General features: G+C 32.8%; 2 protein-coding genes across 3 annotated transcripts; both read right to left on the reverse strand.

Annotated features, from left to right (window-relative positions):
- Positions 1-1,224: 1,224 nt before the first annotated feature.
- On the reverse strand, positions 1,225-7,159 carry LOC124418794. The gene is made up of 2 exons (XM_046946253.1): positions 6,320-7,159; positions 1,225-1,317 (listed from the first exon to the last, which is right to left on the reverse strand). The coding sequence occupies exons 1-2, from the start codon at positions 7,005-7,007 to the stop codon at positions 1,238-1,240; spliced, it is 768 nt and encodes a 255-aa protein (XP_046802209.1). The 5' UTR covers positions 7,008-7,159; the 3' UTR covers positions 1,225-1,237.
- Positions 7,160-12,911: 5,752 nt separating this feature from the next.
- LOC111687358 (protein catecholamines up) lies at positions 12,912-14,523 on the reverse strand. 2 transcript variants are annotated; one of them, XM_046946241.1, is made up of 3 exons: positions 14,156-14,523; positions 13,186-14,096; positions 12,912-12,977 (listed from the first exon to the last, which is right to left on the reverse strand). In XM_046946241.1, the coding sequence occupies exons 1-3, from the start codon at positions 14,439-14,441 to the stop codon at positions 12,954-12,956; spliced, it is 1,221 nt and encodes a 406-aa protein (XP_046802197.1). In that variant the 5' UTR covers positions 14,442-14,523; the 3' UTR covers positions 12,912-12,953. The 2 variants fall into 2 exon arrangements, with proteins under 2 accessions (XP_046802197.1, XP_023305557.2); XM_023449789.2 differs by lacking the exon at positions 12,912-12,977 and having other exon boundaries at positions 13,110-14,096.
- Between the last annotated feature and the right edge of the window lie 3,196 nt (positions 14,524-17,719).

A 17,719-nucleotide genomic window follows, 5' to 3' on the forward strand; every position in this document is an offset into this window, starting at 1 on the left:
GATGTTTTTGAGTACAAGCTTGAACTTCGCATTGTTGCCATACAAAACAACTGAAAACGTCACAGTTTGTTATCAAAATGTTGCATGTTTTAAATAAAAAAGAAAAAGACAATTGTAAATGAAATATACAAATTATTAAAAACTTAAATTAAAAACAAAACAAGTAAGAGTGTTATATTCGGCTATGCTGAATCTTTTATACTCACCATCAAATCACTGCCATATGAATGAACTTTGATATTTTGAATATTTTATTATTATATATCGATATTAATTGGGGTTTAACTATTGACAGTGCTAATTTATATAGGGGGTATGGTTATTTATACATACCTATATGGAGCAATTCTCATAAAAGTCGATAGGAAGATTTCAGTTCCTTATTCATTTAAAATTTCATAGATCTACTTGTGTTTTTAAGCCATTAAGGAGCATTAAAGTCATAAAATTATCTTATGGCGAATTGCATTGCGGTATTCATTCATATTCATGGACTGATCCTCATAAAATCATTTTGGCTTGTGAAAAACTTACTTTTTTGAAATTTCATCGCTATACTCGTATTTTTAAGGCAGTAATGAGCGTTAAAGTAATTTTATGGAGGGGAAATTATATGGGGGATAGAGACAATTATACCCCGATCCACATAAAATTGATGGAAAGGTTTTGGTTCCTAAGGTACTTACTTATGTCAAATTTCTTCGCTATATTCGTATTTTTACGCCCATAATTAACGTTAAAGTGGTTTTCTAAAGGACACCATATAGGGGGTCAATTAGGGACCGAGCCACATAAAATTTGGTAAATTTTGACTTGAATAAATCTAAGTTCTGTGTAATTTCATTGCTATAATCCTATTTTAAGCCAGTAATGAGCATACAAATAATTTTATTTGGGGACTTTATATGGGGGGTAGGGTCAATTATGGACCGATCCACATAAAATTTGGTAGAGAGAGATTTTGCCTCGTATAAAACTTACTTCTGTGAAATTTCATTGCAATACTGGTATTTTGAAACCAGCAATCAGCGGTAAAGTCATTTTCTGAAGGGGACCTTATATGGGGAGTACGGTCAATTATGAACCGGTCCACAAAAAATTTCATAGAGAGGTTTTGGCTAGTAAGACACTTACTTATGTCAAATTTCATCGCTATGCTTGTATTTTTAAGCGAGTAATAAGCGTTAAAGTCATTTTCTGAAGGGGACGTTATATGGGGGTAGGGTCAATTATGGTCTTAGGTTAGGTTAGCAGGCTGTCCCTTGCTGTTCGCATAAGGTGCACACTTGGGTCCATGTTGTAATCCCTTTGTGATACCTGAAAAGAGAAAGAAAATGGTCGGCGTATTATTACACTTCGACTCAACTACACTGGTTTCCTATCCAAACCATTATTCGCATGAATAAACGAGTCTATCCTTCGGATGTCAGCCTCAGATAGATCCGCTAAGTCATGCATGACATTGGCTCCTAGCAGATTCAGTCTATTTTCCGCTAGGGCAAGACACTGACAGAGGAAGTGAACAGTACTCTCTTCTTCCTCTTCATCTTGACAGCTCCTCCAGAAGTCATTACTAGGAAGGTCAAGTCTTCTGGAGCCCAAAAGGCCAGTGGCCAGTTACCATTGCGATTAAGTTCCGTAGATTTGCTCTCGGAAACTGAATAAGGATTCGTGATCTACGTGGGTCATACGACGGCCACATGATCCTCGCCAGTCTACAGGTAGCATCAGTCGATCATCTGCGTTGCGCAAGCTCGTAGAGTTTTTCACGAATCGAACGTTTGCAGCTCGAAAGCGGAATGCCAACAAAATCTCTGTTGCTAGTGAGGAACACACTTTAGCAAGAGAGTCCGCGATGGTATTGCCAGGTATCTGTCGATGACCTGAAATCCAATACAGTCCCACTGTGGAATGTTTCGCCATCTCGTTTAGAGATGCCCGGCAGGCTGAGATTTCAGCCTGAAGTACGCTACATTGCTCAGGAAGTTTGAAAGAGACTTCCGTTCCAGTGCGTGCAATATAGAAGCCACCGCCAACGGCATCTCTCGATTTAGAGCCATCGGTGAAGAACCGTCACGGAGGATAGATTCCATCTCATTTGGGCTGTGTTGAATCGACACTGAAAAGCTTTTATCAAAAGATGGTATGGGGGTGCAGTAATCAATGTTTCCTGGAATTGCTCCTAGGAAGTTGATTATGGTAGACTTAGTCATATGCCACTTACCGATTGTACTATGTCTAATCGGTAAGTTGAGGGCAACCTCCTGAGCCATTAGATCAACAGGTAACCAATTCATCATGACAAAGAGAGCCTTTGATGGAGTGGTACGAAGGGCACATGTTATCATTAGCGCCAATGCGCAAAGTATTTCTTCAAATCTCTTTCGGTGGGCATGCAATAGTAGGGATCTCCACCAGACGAGTGCACCATACAGTAGTATGGGCTTAACTACCATATTGAAGAGCCATTCATCCTGTGCGATATAGTGTCCAGGTACTTTCCAGATACTATGACAGAGACGTCGTAAGCATACGCAATGACCCCGAATCCCTTGGACCTAAGTTCCATGAGAAGGGGATTCAATGCAAGGTTCCATAATAATGGAGCGACTAGCCACTTTCGTGACATTTGCTGCTCCCATTTCCGAGACGAAGACCTTTTTAGTCAATAGTCTCTTTATGAAAGCTTGAATAGGCTGGTTTATTCCCAAGCCATGTAGAGCCCATATTATTGACTCAGGGTGTACATTATTAAAAGCCCCCTCAATATCGAGGAAGGCAACAAGTGTGTACTCCCCCTGCTCTATAGTATTTTCTATGTGACTAGCGAGTGTAACGCAGTCTCAACGGATTTACCTTTCATATAAGTAGGCATGTTGGGACGCTGATAAGAGGTCAGGATTGGTAATAATTCTCAGATGTATATCAATGATCCTTTCCAGTGTTTTGAGAAGAAAGGAGGACAGACTAATTGGTCTGAAGTCATTTGGCTTCGTGTGAGAGGTATTTCCTCCCTTCGGGATAAAGACCACTTTGCACTTGGTCCAGGGTTCTGGTATATACGACCATTTGAGACAGGCAGTATATAACCGAATTAGCCAAGACATTAGATGAACAGTAGGGTGGGTCGAAAAAAAAGTTGAGTCAGTAACCTACGATTAAAGATATGTGAATAACATTTTCAAAAATATAAAAAATATTTTTTTGTCACGCCTAGAAATACCGCCCTTTTTGTTTTTCATATATTACGCCGTCTTTTTAAGTCCGATCGTAACATATGATATATCAATATTTATGGCTAGAATGCAGCTACATTTCACCCTTAGATAGGGTTGCCAGCCTGGCTGGACTTGGCTGGATTGTCCAGCTTTTTTGTTGCTTGTCCAGTTTCAAGCTAAAATTTAATTTGCCCAGCTAAATATAATTTTCTATATACAGATGTACTAGACTAAATTGTTATTTTTTTATTGTTTTTAGTATTTAATTTTAATTCTTACATACATATGCATATGCAAATATGTATGTGAAAGACTGAACCGAAAAAATTTATGTTAATATAACTAAATTTTAAAGAATGAAATGAAATCATTTAATTGTAATACATATTTTTAAATAATAATACATATCGTCCCAGTTTGAATATTAGTACTATGTGGAATTTTTCGATTTTATTATTGCAATTTGTACCTCTACTGGTTGTACAAAAGCATTTATCGATATATTTTTTGGTTCAGGAGTTAGCAAAAAGTTCTATGTGTTTCAAAATGTATACAATTTAATATATATTTTAATATATTGGATTCTCACTCACCCTTTGGTGCACTGATCAACTTTTTATGAAATTGTTTTTTTTTTTAATTTTATGGATAAATCTGAAAAACAGGTTTTATTTTATCTTTTAAATTCTGGATGATTCTGACAATGTAGATGATTGCCTTTACACAGTATTATAATTGGTCAAATATACCCATAAAGTCTCTTAACTCATATTTCGAAAGAAATCTTTTTTTTACTAAAGTATAGCTATATGCCAAAATAACAGCTAAATTAAAATGTTTTTTTTTCTGCAAACTTTGTTAAAATCCCATAGTACTAATAATCAAAACAAGGACGATGTGTATATTAGGGATATAACTATTGACATTTCTTGCATATATGCAAGTGGGAATAGCATAGTTGAATAGATCATAAAAAATGTGTGAAACTACTACGGTTGTTAAAAAAGTTCACGCAACGTCAGTTTTTTTAAATTAGTTTTTGAGGCTCCATAAATCTCGGGAATCCAAATCTTAAATAACTGAATTAGATATGCCTTTAAGAATTTAGCTGTTTAAAACTAGTAAAAAAGGTTTATAAGAATCTGAATTATGGTCAAAACAAATATTATCAACAAATTATATTTTATGGATTTTTTGATTAAGGGTTATCAAATAGTGTATTTGTGTAAAAATCAAAAAGTCCAGAGATGAATGATGACCATTTTTTTGGTGTATCACTGTGAAATTATTAACACAATACCACAATTAACTTTTTTCAGTATTTTTTATGTCCAGCTTGTTTTGTTTTGTCCAGCTTTTTTAAACCCAATGTCCAGCTTTTTGCGAATCGGAATCTCGCAACTTTACCCTTAGATGATTTTTAAATTAGATGTAACATTCTTTACCCGACTTCTGACATCTCGGATACTTCCCCAAAATCTAAAGTTGTGGCTATAATAAAGTACATTTAATTACATGAAATATAAAATTATGCCTAAAGAGCTATTATACAGGTATATAAAAATACCTGTATAGTTCTTAATACAAACAATTAATTTGCTAGGGATATGGTCGAAAACAATTTTTTAAATTAATTTCCAATACAAAAATTGCATATGATACCAGATATGAGCATAACTAAAATATGATTTACTTTTTAATATATCATTTATATTGAATTTTGTCTTAATTTCCATATACTATTTTTATTGGTGAAAAACTGATTTTCTGAAAGAGAGCAAGGATCAATTATGAATCAAATCAAATTATCCTATTAAAATTTGGTATTTGATTTATTTTTTTTATATGAGATAGATTTGCAGAATTTCATCCTGATTGTAGTGTTTATGAGGGAATCAATGACCTTGAAGCCATGTTTAAGAGCTCCAAAGCCCTATTCGAGGAGTGCAGTTTTATGAGGGCTAGTGGAATAATGTTCTGATTTAATCTATTTTCAAAAAACTTCTTTCTTAGGTAAAATGAGAAATATCAGCCCATTTGTATCGAATTATCTGGAAAATTTTGACTTGTAGTTTGATTACAAGTCAGATGGAGCTAAACCACTATAGTGCTATAGAATATAATAAACTTTCCTCTTTTTCGATAGGATGTAAGAAGGAAGGGTTTGTAACTGAAAAAAAAAACATTTTTTATAATTTATTAAAAAAAAGAGTTTTCCACGCTTTTTCTGGCAAATTGATTATTTGTTGTAGGAACGGTTGATAATGAATTTATGAACATTTTTAAATATATATAAAATAGCTGTTAATGCATAAAAGTGAGCATTCCAAAGGCTTATATTTCATATAATTAAAGGCTCTTTGTTATTGTATATCCACAATTTCAGATTTTGGGGAAGAATCCGAGATATCAGAAGTCGGGCATAGAATGTTACGTCTTATTTAAAAGGCGTAGCCATTAGAACTTCCAAGGTTTCCTGGCTGCTGGTCGTCCAGTTTTCGCATGGTTTCTAGTTGACGATAAGACTTTGCGAAGTCGTCTGGTCTTGGAGGATTCTTCGCTTTGCATTTCTTATCAGATTTTTGAATCTATTTACTGAGGTCTTGTAAGAAATCTAGTCCCCTGTTTTCTTTGCCTCGTTAAATAGCCTTCGCGATTCTCTTCGAGATTTCACAATATCTGCAGACCACCATGGAGGTTTGCCTCTGCCATTGTAGGTCTTTTGTTCACATGCCAGTGAAGTCGCGTGTTCGAAAACGTAATTTATCGTTTCCACTGCATTTTCTATGTCCGATATATTCTCAATAATCGGTACATTTTGGAGCGAACGTGAGATTAAAGCAGATTGCTGTTCCCAGTCTGTTCTTCTCCTGTTTCTAAAGGGTCTTGTGACCCCTACATTTGCTGCGATTACAAAATCGATATATTGATGGTCAGAGAAAGAGCAGTTGTTCGAGACGCGCCATCCCCTGAAATAATCATTATGCATAGTACTAACTAGCGTGATATCAAAAACTTCCCTTCTGTTTGAAACAATAAAGATCGGTTCGGATCCTGTATTTAGAATATGAAGAATATAATGAAGTTAAATAATGTCTCACCTCTAGCGTTTATGTCCGAGCTTCTCCAGACAGTGTTGTGGGTATTTGCATCAGCCCCCATAATGATCGGCATTCCCTTCGATTTAACCATCTCAATAGATCTGCGGACCAAGTAGTTCGGTGGTTGGTCGCTGTGGTCGTGAGCCATATACGCGGATATTAACAATATAGCACCTACACTGGTCTCCCATGTGGCTACTACGGTGTCTTCATCACTGAAATTATAGAGGATGAAGATGTTAAAACTGCTTTTAGCTACTATACAGGATCTAATCTTACCAGATCTTCCTTGATAAAGTAGCTTATAGCTTTTCCAACCTAGTCCGCTCACTCTTTCTTGGTGGATCCAGGTTTCCTGTACTAAGGCGAGCTCCTCCCCGCTTACGCCCATACGGAGGAGCAGAGCAGCCGAGGCTGCTTTGGAGTCGTGGAGATTAATTTGAGTTACTCTCACCACCTCCTTTTGTGTCAATGTGCAACACTGTGGCGTTGGCGTCCTCCTTGTCTGAGGCAAGGAGATCGCCCTCGTCAACTGACAGTTCCACTCCGTCAAAGAAGCTCTTAACCAGCCGAGAGGTTGATTTAGTGGTGCTTTGACTGAGTGAAACATCAGGAACGAGATCATCTTGTTCCAGCAATCCCTTGTCGTCGCCTCGGTAGACACGGAGAAAGATCGTCTCGAAGCCATAGTAGACCTTCCCCTGTTTTTCACGAAGCCAGTGACTCCTGGTTCAGAATCACCACAATATTTCTGGAGCTTCCTACTGGTTGGGAGTCCCTGACGACCTTCCAGTCTTGTGTGACGTTGGCGTCCTCCCTACGGATTCCCAATCCGTAGAAGTTCCATTATCTCTGCCTTTTTGTGTGGTTCCACAGGAATTATGGCGGTGGATCTAGGCCTTCGAGGAATCTCGTCAACAGAGACCACTTCCAGCCTAGCGCCTTCCCACGGATCCTTGATAAGAGCGACAGCCTGCTTCAGGAGCGATGCTGAACGCTCATTGGAACAAGCCATTAGTTTCACTTGATTGTGAAACCAACCGTCGTCCTCACACTGAGGGGTACCAGGGTTCTGTTTAAGAACTTCCCAGAACACCCCCATCAGTTTCTAACGTACTATGTCCCATCTAGATGGGGACATAGCGCCGTCTATGTCACCCCTGTCGATGACAGCACGGACATAGCTAGATCGTCTTAGAATCTTACGAGGTCCCAGAATATATATACTTTATGGGGTCTTTGAGCAATATTGCGATGTGTTACAAACGGAATGACAAAATCAATATACCCCCTATATTTTTTGATGGTGGGTATAAAAATATGTTGTGAAGACCCTATAATTTAATCGATAATTTCAATATTTATTTTAGTAAAAATTGTATTATTATTTTTTTTTTTTTTTTTTTGTTTTTGCATCAGTTCTTTACACTTTTGCATTTCTTACTCAAGCTTAAACCAATTCCATTGGGCGCTTAAGCTAGCAAATACCAATCTTGTTAAATGTAACAAAACTTAAATTATTACGGACCATAAATAATTAAAACTAATAGACTACCATATTCCTTTGACGCCATTTCATATATACATATGCATTTAAAAAATTTTAAATTTTTGATTTCAAAGTAATTGCTTTTAGTCCCTTTAAATATTCTCCGAGCTTGATAAATTCCTCAACGATTAGAGGCATCTTATGTAAATTTTTATTGTCCGAAAGTTCCTAACACTCTGTGTAAAAAAGATTTGCAAACGAATTCTTATTATTAACCTTTTGGCTAACACATATTGGAGTAAATTCTCCCTTTTCAATTCTACAAGAACCACGTTCATGGGACAAATTACATTTAACACAATTGAACTTAGTGTTACAATTTCGCGCAGAATGCCTCCATTGTTGGCATCTATAACATTGAATCTCATTTTTCTTTAATTTCGGTAATAGCTTGATTCAGGATGTAGCGTAATTTATTTACAGCTTTTAGTTCCTTACCTTAGGCTAACGTAACAATAAATAAACCTGTGTCACTGTATTTGGTAATTCCACATCAAGAGCACTTTTAATTTCAGACACCTCTGTCAAATGATATAAGCCTCATAAGATCACTAAAACTCTCCTTAATTCTAGAGGATTAAATGAATACGATTTAATATTCTGTACCCTTAAAATTTCTATCATTTCCATGTCCGCAGAAAAATTTGCAAAGTATAGCCTACTGTTGGTCTTTTATTCTGTCTTTTAACTGGTCAACTAATTTCCTTACATTTGTGAGGCCGTGCGACTTTAATTTGAGAAGTATACTCTTGTCCATTTTACTTTGTGTGAAAATAATTTTAATTTTATATTTTGATCAGAGTATGGTTTTGTTTTGGTTGTCAGATAAAATGAAAAATAAAGGGACTTTTTGAAAATTTGTTTGTTTGAGAGAGACGTAAAATAAAAAGAAAATAAAATTATTTGAAAATAATTTTTTTTTAAAATGATAAATTGAGAAAAGGAGAAAAAAAAAGGAAAATTTTAAAATTTTTACGAGAAGAGCCAAGGCAGGAGATCCTTTCAAATTTTTCCTTGGGCTATTGTGACGAATTGATAAGAATAATTTATCACTTAACTTTTGGACTAGGGTCAGCAGCTAGACAAGCAAACCACAACATCTAATCTAGTTTCAGACGTATGAGATAGATGTGCTCATAATTATTTTGCTGCTTTGTAAATTTTGTGACATTATAAAATATTGAGCCTTCCATGGACTTATTATTTTAACTGCAACCTGGCAACTGTTTTGTGAATTATATCTGCTGAAATTTTATCTGAGAAGTGCAACGATGGTCTAAAATCAATAATAACATTCTTTAGGACGCATCAAGACAATGACAAATGAAGAAAATGAAAGTTAAGCCAAATTTTGAAGCAAATTTAATATAAAACATAATTTAATGAGTTTAATAAAATATATTATTAAAATATATATATGATGATTTTAAATTTGACTTAGAAAAAAAAAATAAATAAATTAAATATATATACTTGATCAATTATAAATATTATGCTATTGACATGATAATTCAACATTAAATTGAACACTAAATACACCATTTTCCCTTCTAATGAGTTACTTTAATTGATTAAATTTTTATCAGAATATTGTAAATTTTTTTAAATTCTTAGATTTTTTTAATTTACATAATTTTAACTTTTAAATAAATGTTTCAAATTTTGTTTGACATTAGATTTATTTTTTTTCACTTTCTTTAAATTCAATTTCTTGCTTTATTGTTATTGTTATTAGATTATGAATTTTGTTATTGAAAATTTTAATATATAATGACATATACATTTTTAACTTTGAATTAAATATTTCTTTAATATGGATTTCTAATTTATTTAATTAATTCGCGAAAAATGTAGACCTGTTTAGTTAGAAAAGTAAATTAGGGCTATTCATGGAATTTATTTTGAATAGCATAGGTTAAGGGTGGGTTAAGAGATGAGTGAGTAGAATTTCAGCTAATACTTATTCCGAACCAGGACTCATTTACATTCATCACTATTTAGGATTTTTTTTCTCTTTCTCAAAATTGTTATAGTCGATTCTAGGGTTTGTTTGCTACTATATTTTTTTTTATTTTTGAGATAACGAACCGCCTTATCTTATCAGAGGAAAAGATCCCCCCATTATCCCTGAGCACGGCCGGACTGATTAGTAGCACTCTCCTTTGAATGATAAGGCTCGTCGGGAAATGGTTCGTTACACATTAACATTATAAAAAACGATCGGAATACTAAATATTCGTCTCGTGGGTATACCAGAATTTTTGAGGTTATCTTTGGCAGCAGAATTACTTGTTGAGGCACTTTCATTTATTTCCATAAAAAAATTACTCAATAGATCAAACCGATTCTGTGAGATATAATTAGAAAAAGGCAAAATTTAGCCTTAAAAAGGCTAACCTGACAACACTACTTACAACTGACATATTTGTTTAATTCAGCAGTTGCTACAATAGTCATAACAATGTTGTTGGTATTTTCTATGGAAAAGCTCTATACAACTCATACGACAATTTTTTATATGTTTTTCGAATGTAGTAAGAAATATTAGTGTTGCCAATTGTTTATTTCAATATATAAACAAAAATTCAAACGATTTTAGCATAAAAAACGATAAAGTGGTAACACTGAAATCAAAAACAAACAGCTGTTTACAAAAACAAAAATTTTATTAAAAACAGTTTATTTATTAGTTTAAAATGTGGAATAAAAAAAATAAAAGAATTGAGATTTCAAAGAAATTAATTTGGTTTACTTCGCATGTTTAATTAATTTAATATTTTTTGATTTTTTATCTTTTGACATTGTTTTGATTGTTTTTTTTTTTCATTGAGAACATAAACTTATGACTTGCTGCAAAGATCTGTTCACAATCACTGTTACTACACTTTAGTAGGTACAATATACAACTTGTGATGATAAAGTAATTCATTACTTTTTTTTTAACGAACCCTCGAGAAATTTTAAAGCATAGATAATTTTTTAAACATTTTTGTTTGGGGATTTTAACGAAAACACGTATTATTGGAAAATTATCTAGGGTTCAAAGTATTTTAAAATATCGATGTTTTTTTATTTCGAAAATTCGTTTTAGTTAATAATCTTTATATTCGAAACTCAGGTCAGGTTATCGTTGCCGTCTAAAATATCAAAATATCAAACGAAATTGAAAACATTCCAATCGGAATGTGTAACCGGCTTAATATATCTCAAATCATAATAGTTAGTTAGTTTGAAAGGAGGATGTGTACACATCAAATCCGAAGAAATACACCTAGGCCTCAATCGGGCCTGTTGTGCGCTCCTCAAACAGTGCCACAGGTGGGAATCGAACCCACCATCTCCGGTCTACCAGACTAGAACACTAACCCTTAAACTACCGGAGGCCATAATAAATCATAATATAAACAAGTAAGAAGTTATAGCCAGACGAGGCCGACCATACAATACCCTACACCATTTACAAAAATAAAATGTGATTTAGTTGTCATAATAAAACATTTAATTTCAATTGTACCTAGCCCAAGATAAACTTAACCGTTTATTGTTGAATAAAATTGTGGACATTTAAGTGAAATTTTGATTGAGACTTTTCATAGTGGCTAGGGTCATATGAGGCCCTATAAACATAGAATTTGTGAGGGTCATCAAGTCTAGTATAGAACTTGGTTTTGCAGCCTTTTATCGAGATATGAGTATACTTGCTTTTTGTACCCGGCGTTGCCCGAGATTTTAAATGATTTATGATATTAAATCTATAGATCAATTATTATTGTCTTTGCTTTTACCCCTGAAATTAGTATGTCGAAATTTAAATCTACATTCAAACTATATAATTCAGATAAAATTTCACAAATATTTCCAAAACCACACATTTTCTCCTTTTTCAAAATTCTTTGGGCTTGAGAAAGCTAAAACCAAAATATATGTATTTGTTTAAGGAGCCTTCACACACTTTACGTACGTTAAGTCTAATGAAAAATTAAAATGAAGTTCCATCCGTATTTCAAAAAAGATAATAAAAGTTGTATGATTTATATTTTTTGTGTTTACACGATTGGTAAAAAACAATAAGAAAGTAAGATGGAAACAGCTGTTTCACTTATTTATATGTGTTTACATAAAAATACATCCCTGATCTAATGAAATGATGTTTTTTGAATCATTTCAAAAAATAATGGAAACAGCGGTTTCACTTTTTTTGAGTTTACATAAAAATTTTCCATTAGTATTTTACTCAATGTAGTAAGGTTTTATTACAAATCGTGTTTATACGATCGCATCCGTATCCTTCTCATATTACTTGTGTGAAGGGGCTTTAGAATAAATAATATTCATTGACGCAGAGAAAAAGTGTGTACTAATTTTCCGCTTTCTAATTGATATTTCAAAAAATGACTATTAATGCTTTCCAAGACAGTCTTTAAGTGTGTGGTTCAAATTTCATAAATTTCGGTTCAGTCGTTGTCATAATAAGACGGTTTATAAAATAGATTTTGTATGGAAATTTTGTTTTATAAACTTTTTATAAAATAAAAATTTTGCTTGTCAATAAGGGGGTAAATATATAAGTAGAAATTACTTTTGCTTCTTCATTAAAAAAAAAGACTTTTCATTTAAACGTTCAAAACCCTCGTAAACTGTGCAACCTGAATAACGAAAAAAATCTAACGCAGACTACACACGTTCGTAAAGCATTGAAACGAAATGGAATTGCTTCTTCTTTTTCTTACGATTCTGTTTTTATTGGAATACCTTTTTTCGATCGATGCGTAACTGAATGCGTAAACGTAATCGAAATGCAAAATATGGGTGAATAACTTTTTTAGTAAAGTTATGGTGAAATAACGGTAAGTTGAAATAAAGGACCGATTTTATTGATTTATCCTCGGAAAATGATTCTAAGCCGATTGGTATACTTTAAGGTGGGTACAGGTCAAATATAATTGTTCGTTACAAACATCAGCACAACCCCAATATACCCTCCCCACTTAAATGGTATAGGGTATAAAAACTGTACAAATGATAAAAAAATATTAAGATCGGAAAGTTACCAATTTTTTATTTACTTTATTCTAAGATTTATATCTATTCAAAATTAGCAATGAATACCATAAGAAGAACGCCAGTCAATAATGCTGCAAAACAAATATAATTGTTCGTTACAAACATCAGCACAACCCCAATATACCCTCCCCACTTAAATGGTATAGGGTATAAAAACTGTACAAATGATAAAAAAAATTAAGATCGTAAAGTTACCAATTTTTTATTTACTTTATTCTAAGATTTATATCTATTCAAAATTAGCAATGAATACCATAAGAAGAACGCCAGTCAATAATGCTGCAATTTCTTTTATGGATTGACCTAATTTTGTTGATTCTTCCAATAACTCTGGTAATACACTGACAGTCGCAATATAAATAAAACCTCCAGCTGTAAAAGGCAACACCCAAGGAGCAGCATCAGCATCCGTTCCGACACCTATCAATGCTAATGCATTTCCGCTTAGTGCACCAAGAGCTGTCACCAGCTGTAAAAGCATGGCTTTGCGACGAGAACATCCTGATTTTATTAGTATAGCAAAGTCACCTATTTCATGGGGTACTTCATGTAATAGAATAGTAATTGTAGTTACCAAACCAATACTGTTTCCAGCTAAAAATGAAGCTCCAATTGCAAGACCATCCGTAAAATTGTGAGCAAAATCTGCTGCCAGATTTAAATATCCCGATATTTCTACCGTCTCTTCTTTTTGTTTTGTGTTACTTTTGTTTGATTTTTCTATAGTCTTCTCAGTATTTTTTTTTACTTCCTTGGATTTATTTTTAATAGGCCCGTGACTATGTCCATGGCTGAAATTCTCATCTCCTTTCAACAAACGTACCAACTTTTCTACTGTAAGAAATGCAATAATACCAGCTAAAACCCATAATCCTATTGCAGTATCTTTACTATGGTCATGATCATGGGCTTCACTACTATCATGAGAATGACCATGGGAACTGTCATGAGAATGTCCATGACTATGGTGTGGATTCGCAGCGTGTGGAATTAAGTGCAAGAATGCGTCACCCAACAGACCTCCAGATGCAAAAGCTAATAGAACTTTGAGACGTGGTCGCATCTCATTACTGTTATCCAGTGGAATAATAAATAGAAGCAAAAATGGGACAGCACTAATAAATAAAGTCGACCCCATCGAATACAACCAAATTTCAGTCATATCTAAAAAAACACATTAGTAATAGTACACACTTCGGAAGCAATTGCCCAAAATGCCTTACCCTGTTTTTGCATATTTTGCTGTTTTGTAGCATGTGAATATATATGTTGACCGTGTCCATTATGATCATGATGAATATGTTTGTGATGTTCATTATAGTCACTTCCTTTCTTTCCAAAGTTCTCATTGGCTTCACGGGAGTACTTAAAACTTGGATTTTCATTGCTGTGGCTGTGACTCGTGCAAAAAGTAGGCAATGAAAATATTACAAGTAAAATTAACAACGTCAAAGCCAATTTCTTTAAAAAAATGCATTTATTCGCACTTTCATTTTTAATTTTAAACATTATCAGTTTTTAAACTTATATTCCAAATTACACGTCACTTCTAAAGAGGCCTGCGTTGACTAGAAATAACGGCGTAGACTGAAACAGCGTACAATTAATAACAAGGAGAATTCATATAAGGTAGTGTTATTCAATCAGCTGATAATTAGCCTGGTTTACGTAGCTATTTAGGGTTCTATAGTTGAAAAGAAAAGTCGACTTTTTGTATTTAGTTAAAAGTCGACTTTTTGCATTATATGAAAAGTCGATTTTTCGACTTTGCGACTATATATATTTTATAAATAGTCGACTTTTCGACTTTTTACGACTTTTATTAACAAAATCGACTTTTCGACTTTTTTCACAGACGGAATAGAATTTTTCGTTTGAAAGAAACATTATTCAATTCAAGGTATATTTATTTTATAAGGTAGTGTTAAAAAAAACAGCTGACTATTTTTTGCTCACATTCATGTTTTTTCGCCGCGGTGTAGAGTTAATGTCAAACTTTGTTTACGTTTGGTTAATGTATGCAAAATGTCAAAGTTTGTTTATATTTTTAATTTGACATTTAAAAGTGTGCTTTTATTTTATTTAAAATAATTATATCCATAAATAATTGTTGAGCCTTTGTGTCCTTCTGCTGCAAACAAGCCTTCCACTGATCAGCCGACAAACGTTATTTTAGCATTTTCTTGTCTAGACCGAAGAGTGTTCCTAATAGGGAAAATCATTAAACAACTTTCTAAACGCTGGACAAATTCTTTGGCTACTTACGAAGAATTTTAACAATTTTATTATATTTCAAAAAATCTTTTATTTACAAACAACTTTTTTTTTTAATTTTTACAAATTCGCCTCATATTATAAATCAGCTGTTTTTGACATTGTGCCTACACCAGAATTCGCCTAAACAAAAACAAATACTGTACAGTGTTGTATTTCGATTCGCCCAAGTTTTTTTGAATTCGCCCTTAACACTACCTTATAAAATAAATATACCTTGATTCAATTCAGAAAATGTAAAATGTTGTTCAAGATGAATTCACATAAGGTGGTGGCAGTTCTTCAACAACAACATTTCCCATGTATTTTGTTTTTGCATTTGGTTTACATATATGTCAAAAACCATAAGTAATTCGATTTCATTTGATGAACATTTTTTGCAAAAAGTTTACATATTATTAAAAAATAAAGATAAAGATATTAAAATTTGTGAGGAAAATATATTCTGAATTGAATAATGTTTGATTTAAACGAAAAATTCTATTCCGGCAGCTTAATTTGCAAAATTTAAGTGGGTGCCTGATGTTAAGTAAAACTTAATTCTTTTGTGAAAAATAAACATAAAAAATACATATTCATGAAAATATTATATTACGAATGAATGAATATTTGTTGTGAATATATAATTCTACTCCGGCGGAGTAATTTTCAATATTTGACCATAATGTAGCAGCCGCCGGACGGGTAAATACCTCATATGGGTTTTGTTATAGAAAGCGTTCCGGAACAGACTTTTTTAGTTAATATTTTTATCTACATAGTGTATATATAAAACAATATCGTTTAATTTGTTAACATTTAATAGATTTCAAAATTAAGCCATAACGTCAGCCGCCGCCAGCCGGGAAAATACTTCATATGCGTTTCTTAATATTAAGTGTTCCGGAAAAGATAATATTGTCTAATATGTTAACATTTAATATAAAAAATATTTTTCTTAAATAACATATTTGTACACATACCAATTATGCCATTGTTTAAATAAAATGATATTGTGAAACGTGAATATTGTGAATGGTGAAATGATAGTTAAATTATGTATATGCTTACTATTTATATTAATAAAATTAAAAAATATATACCTTAAAATGTTAATAAATTATGTTTTATTACAAATTGGTATAGACGTCAGATTTGACGGATATATTCAGCAAGTGTGATTGGTCAACTGTGATGGACATATCCATAAAGAATGATAAGTCAGTTCTGACTAACATTTTCATCATCCTTGATTAGTAACTGCCGGTCCACACTAGGTTCTACAGTTGAAACGAAAAGTCGACTTTTCGACTTTTTTCATTTAGATAAAAGTCGACTTTTCGTCTTATTGCATTTTATGAAAAGTCGATTTTTCAACTTTTCGACTATTTACATTTAAATTAAATTCGACTTTTAGACTTTTCGACTATAAGTATTTTATAAATAGTCTACTTTTTCCGACTTTTCGACAAAAAGTCGATTTCCGACTTACACAGGTTTTCGTAAGCCAAATACGAATCAGCTGATTTATCACGGAACAGAACGTAGAGACCAAAGTAAATTAATAAAGTAGCATCACTTGAACAGCTGACTATTTTTTTTAACTAGAAAAATGAAATTAGTTGTCAAAGTTTGTTTTGAAAATTGTTAACATTGTTTATATCGCCATTTTTAAATTGTGTATTGCTATTTGTTAAAATTTGAAAAAGTGAATTAAAAGTGGTTTAAAAGTGTTATAAATTGTATAATATATAATAATATAATTAAATCCTTAATATTTTCAACTTAAAAGTAATATTTTACATTTATGTTTTGTTCACTTTGTTGTTAAAGGAAATTTTCTTAAATTATATTTTGACACATTCATAGTTAATTCCAAAAACAAAATACATGTGTTTGTTGTAGATGTTGTTGTACAACAAGAGATGTCGCTACTTTATTAATTTACTTTAGTAGAGACTAACTGAGCCAGTGTACACTTAATGATCATCAGCTTTTACAATCTTATCTGTCAAAATTCCTGTTTGTTTACATAGAAAAAAAATCGCAAAAGGTGTAAAAATTTTAAAAAGTGAAGAAAATTATGGTTTTAAAGGAGTTTTCTAGGTCAATCGTGATTAAATGTCTTTGTTATTCTTCTCTCTTGATAAAAAAAGAAAATCTTTAGCTCCGGCATACGTTCCAAATCAGTTTCAACTATTTTTAACACGACCAATTACTTTTCACAAAAAACACGTTTAATTCGGAAAATTGGTCTTCCCAATAGATATAGTTATGATTTTCAGACATTCCACGTTTAAATAATATAATATATTAATATTAATAGTTAAAAATTTAAATAATTGCTAAAAACTCATATTTTTATTGTGTTTATTTGTTGCTTTTTCATTCTACACACACAGCTTTTTTTGACAGATGGGATTATTCTACAATAACAAATCGCCTGTTGTTTTTGTATTGTTGTATTTGTTGTAGCGACGAGGCTACCTTATTAAGTGTACACTGAACTGAGCCTTTAACCCGCATGTTAGTCA

This window comes from Lucilia cuprina, chromosome 2, assembly GCF_022045245.1.
Source record: "Lucilia cuprina isolate Lc7/37 chromosome 2, ASM2204524v1, whole genome shotgun sequence".
NCBI classification, from domain to species: Eukaryota; Metazoa; Arthropoda; class Insecta; order Diptera; family Calliphoridae; genus Lucilia; species Lucilia cuprina.

Bases quoted from the DNA above. Each gene is read 5' to 3' on its own strand.
- LOC124418794 (XM_046946253.1), bottom strand. From the start codon at position 7,007: ATGGCTTCGAGACGATCTTTCTCCGTGTCTACCGAGGCGACGACAAGG. The intron at 1,318-6,319 runs GTGAGACATTAT...TTCTCTTTTCAG, and splicing joins CTCGGACATAAACGCTAGAG to GTATCACAAAGGGATTACAA.
- LOC111687358 (XM_046946241.1), bottom strand. From the start codon at position 14,441: ATGTTTAAAATTAAAAATGAAAGTGCGAATAAATGCATTTTTTTAAAG. The intron at 14,097-14,155 runs GTAAGGCATTTT...GTGTTTTTTTAG, and splicing joins GCAAAATATGCAAAAACAGG to ATATGACTGAAATTTGGTTG. The intron at 12,978-13,185 runs GTATTCATTGCT...GTTCTTCTTATG, and splicing joins TGACTGGCGTTCTTCTTATG to GTATTCATTGCTAATTTTGA.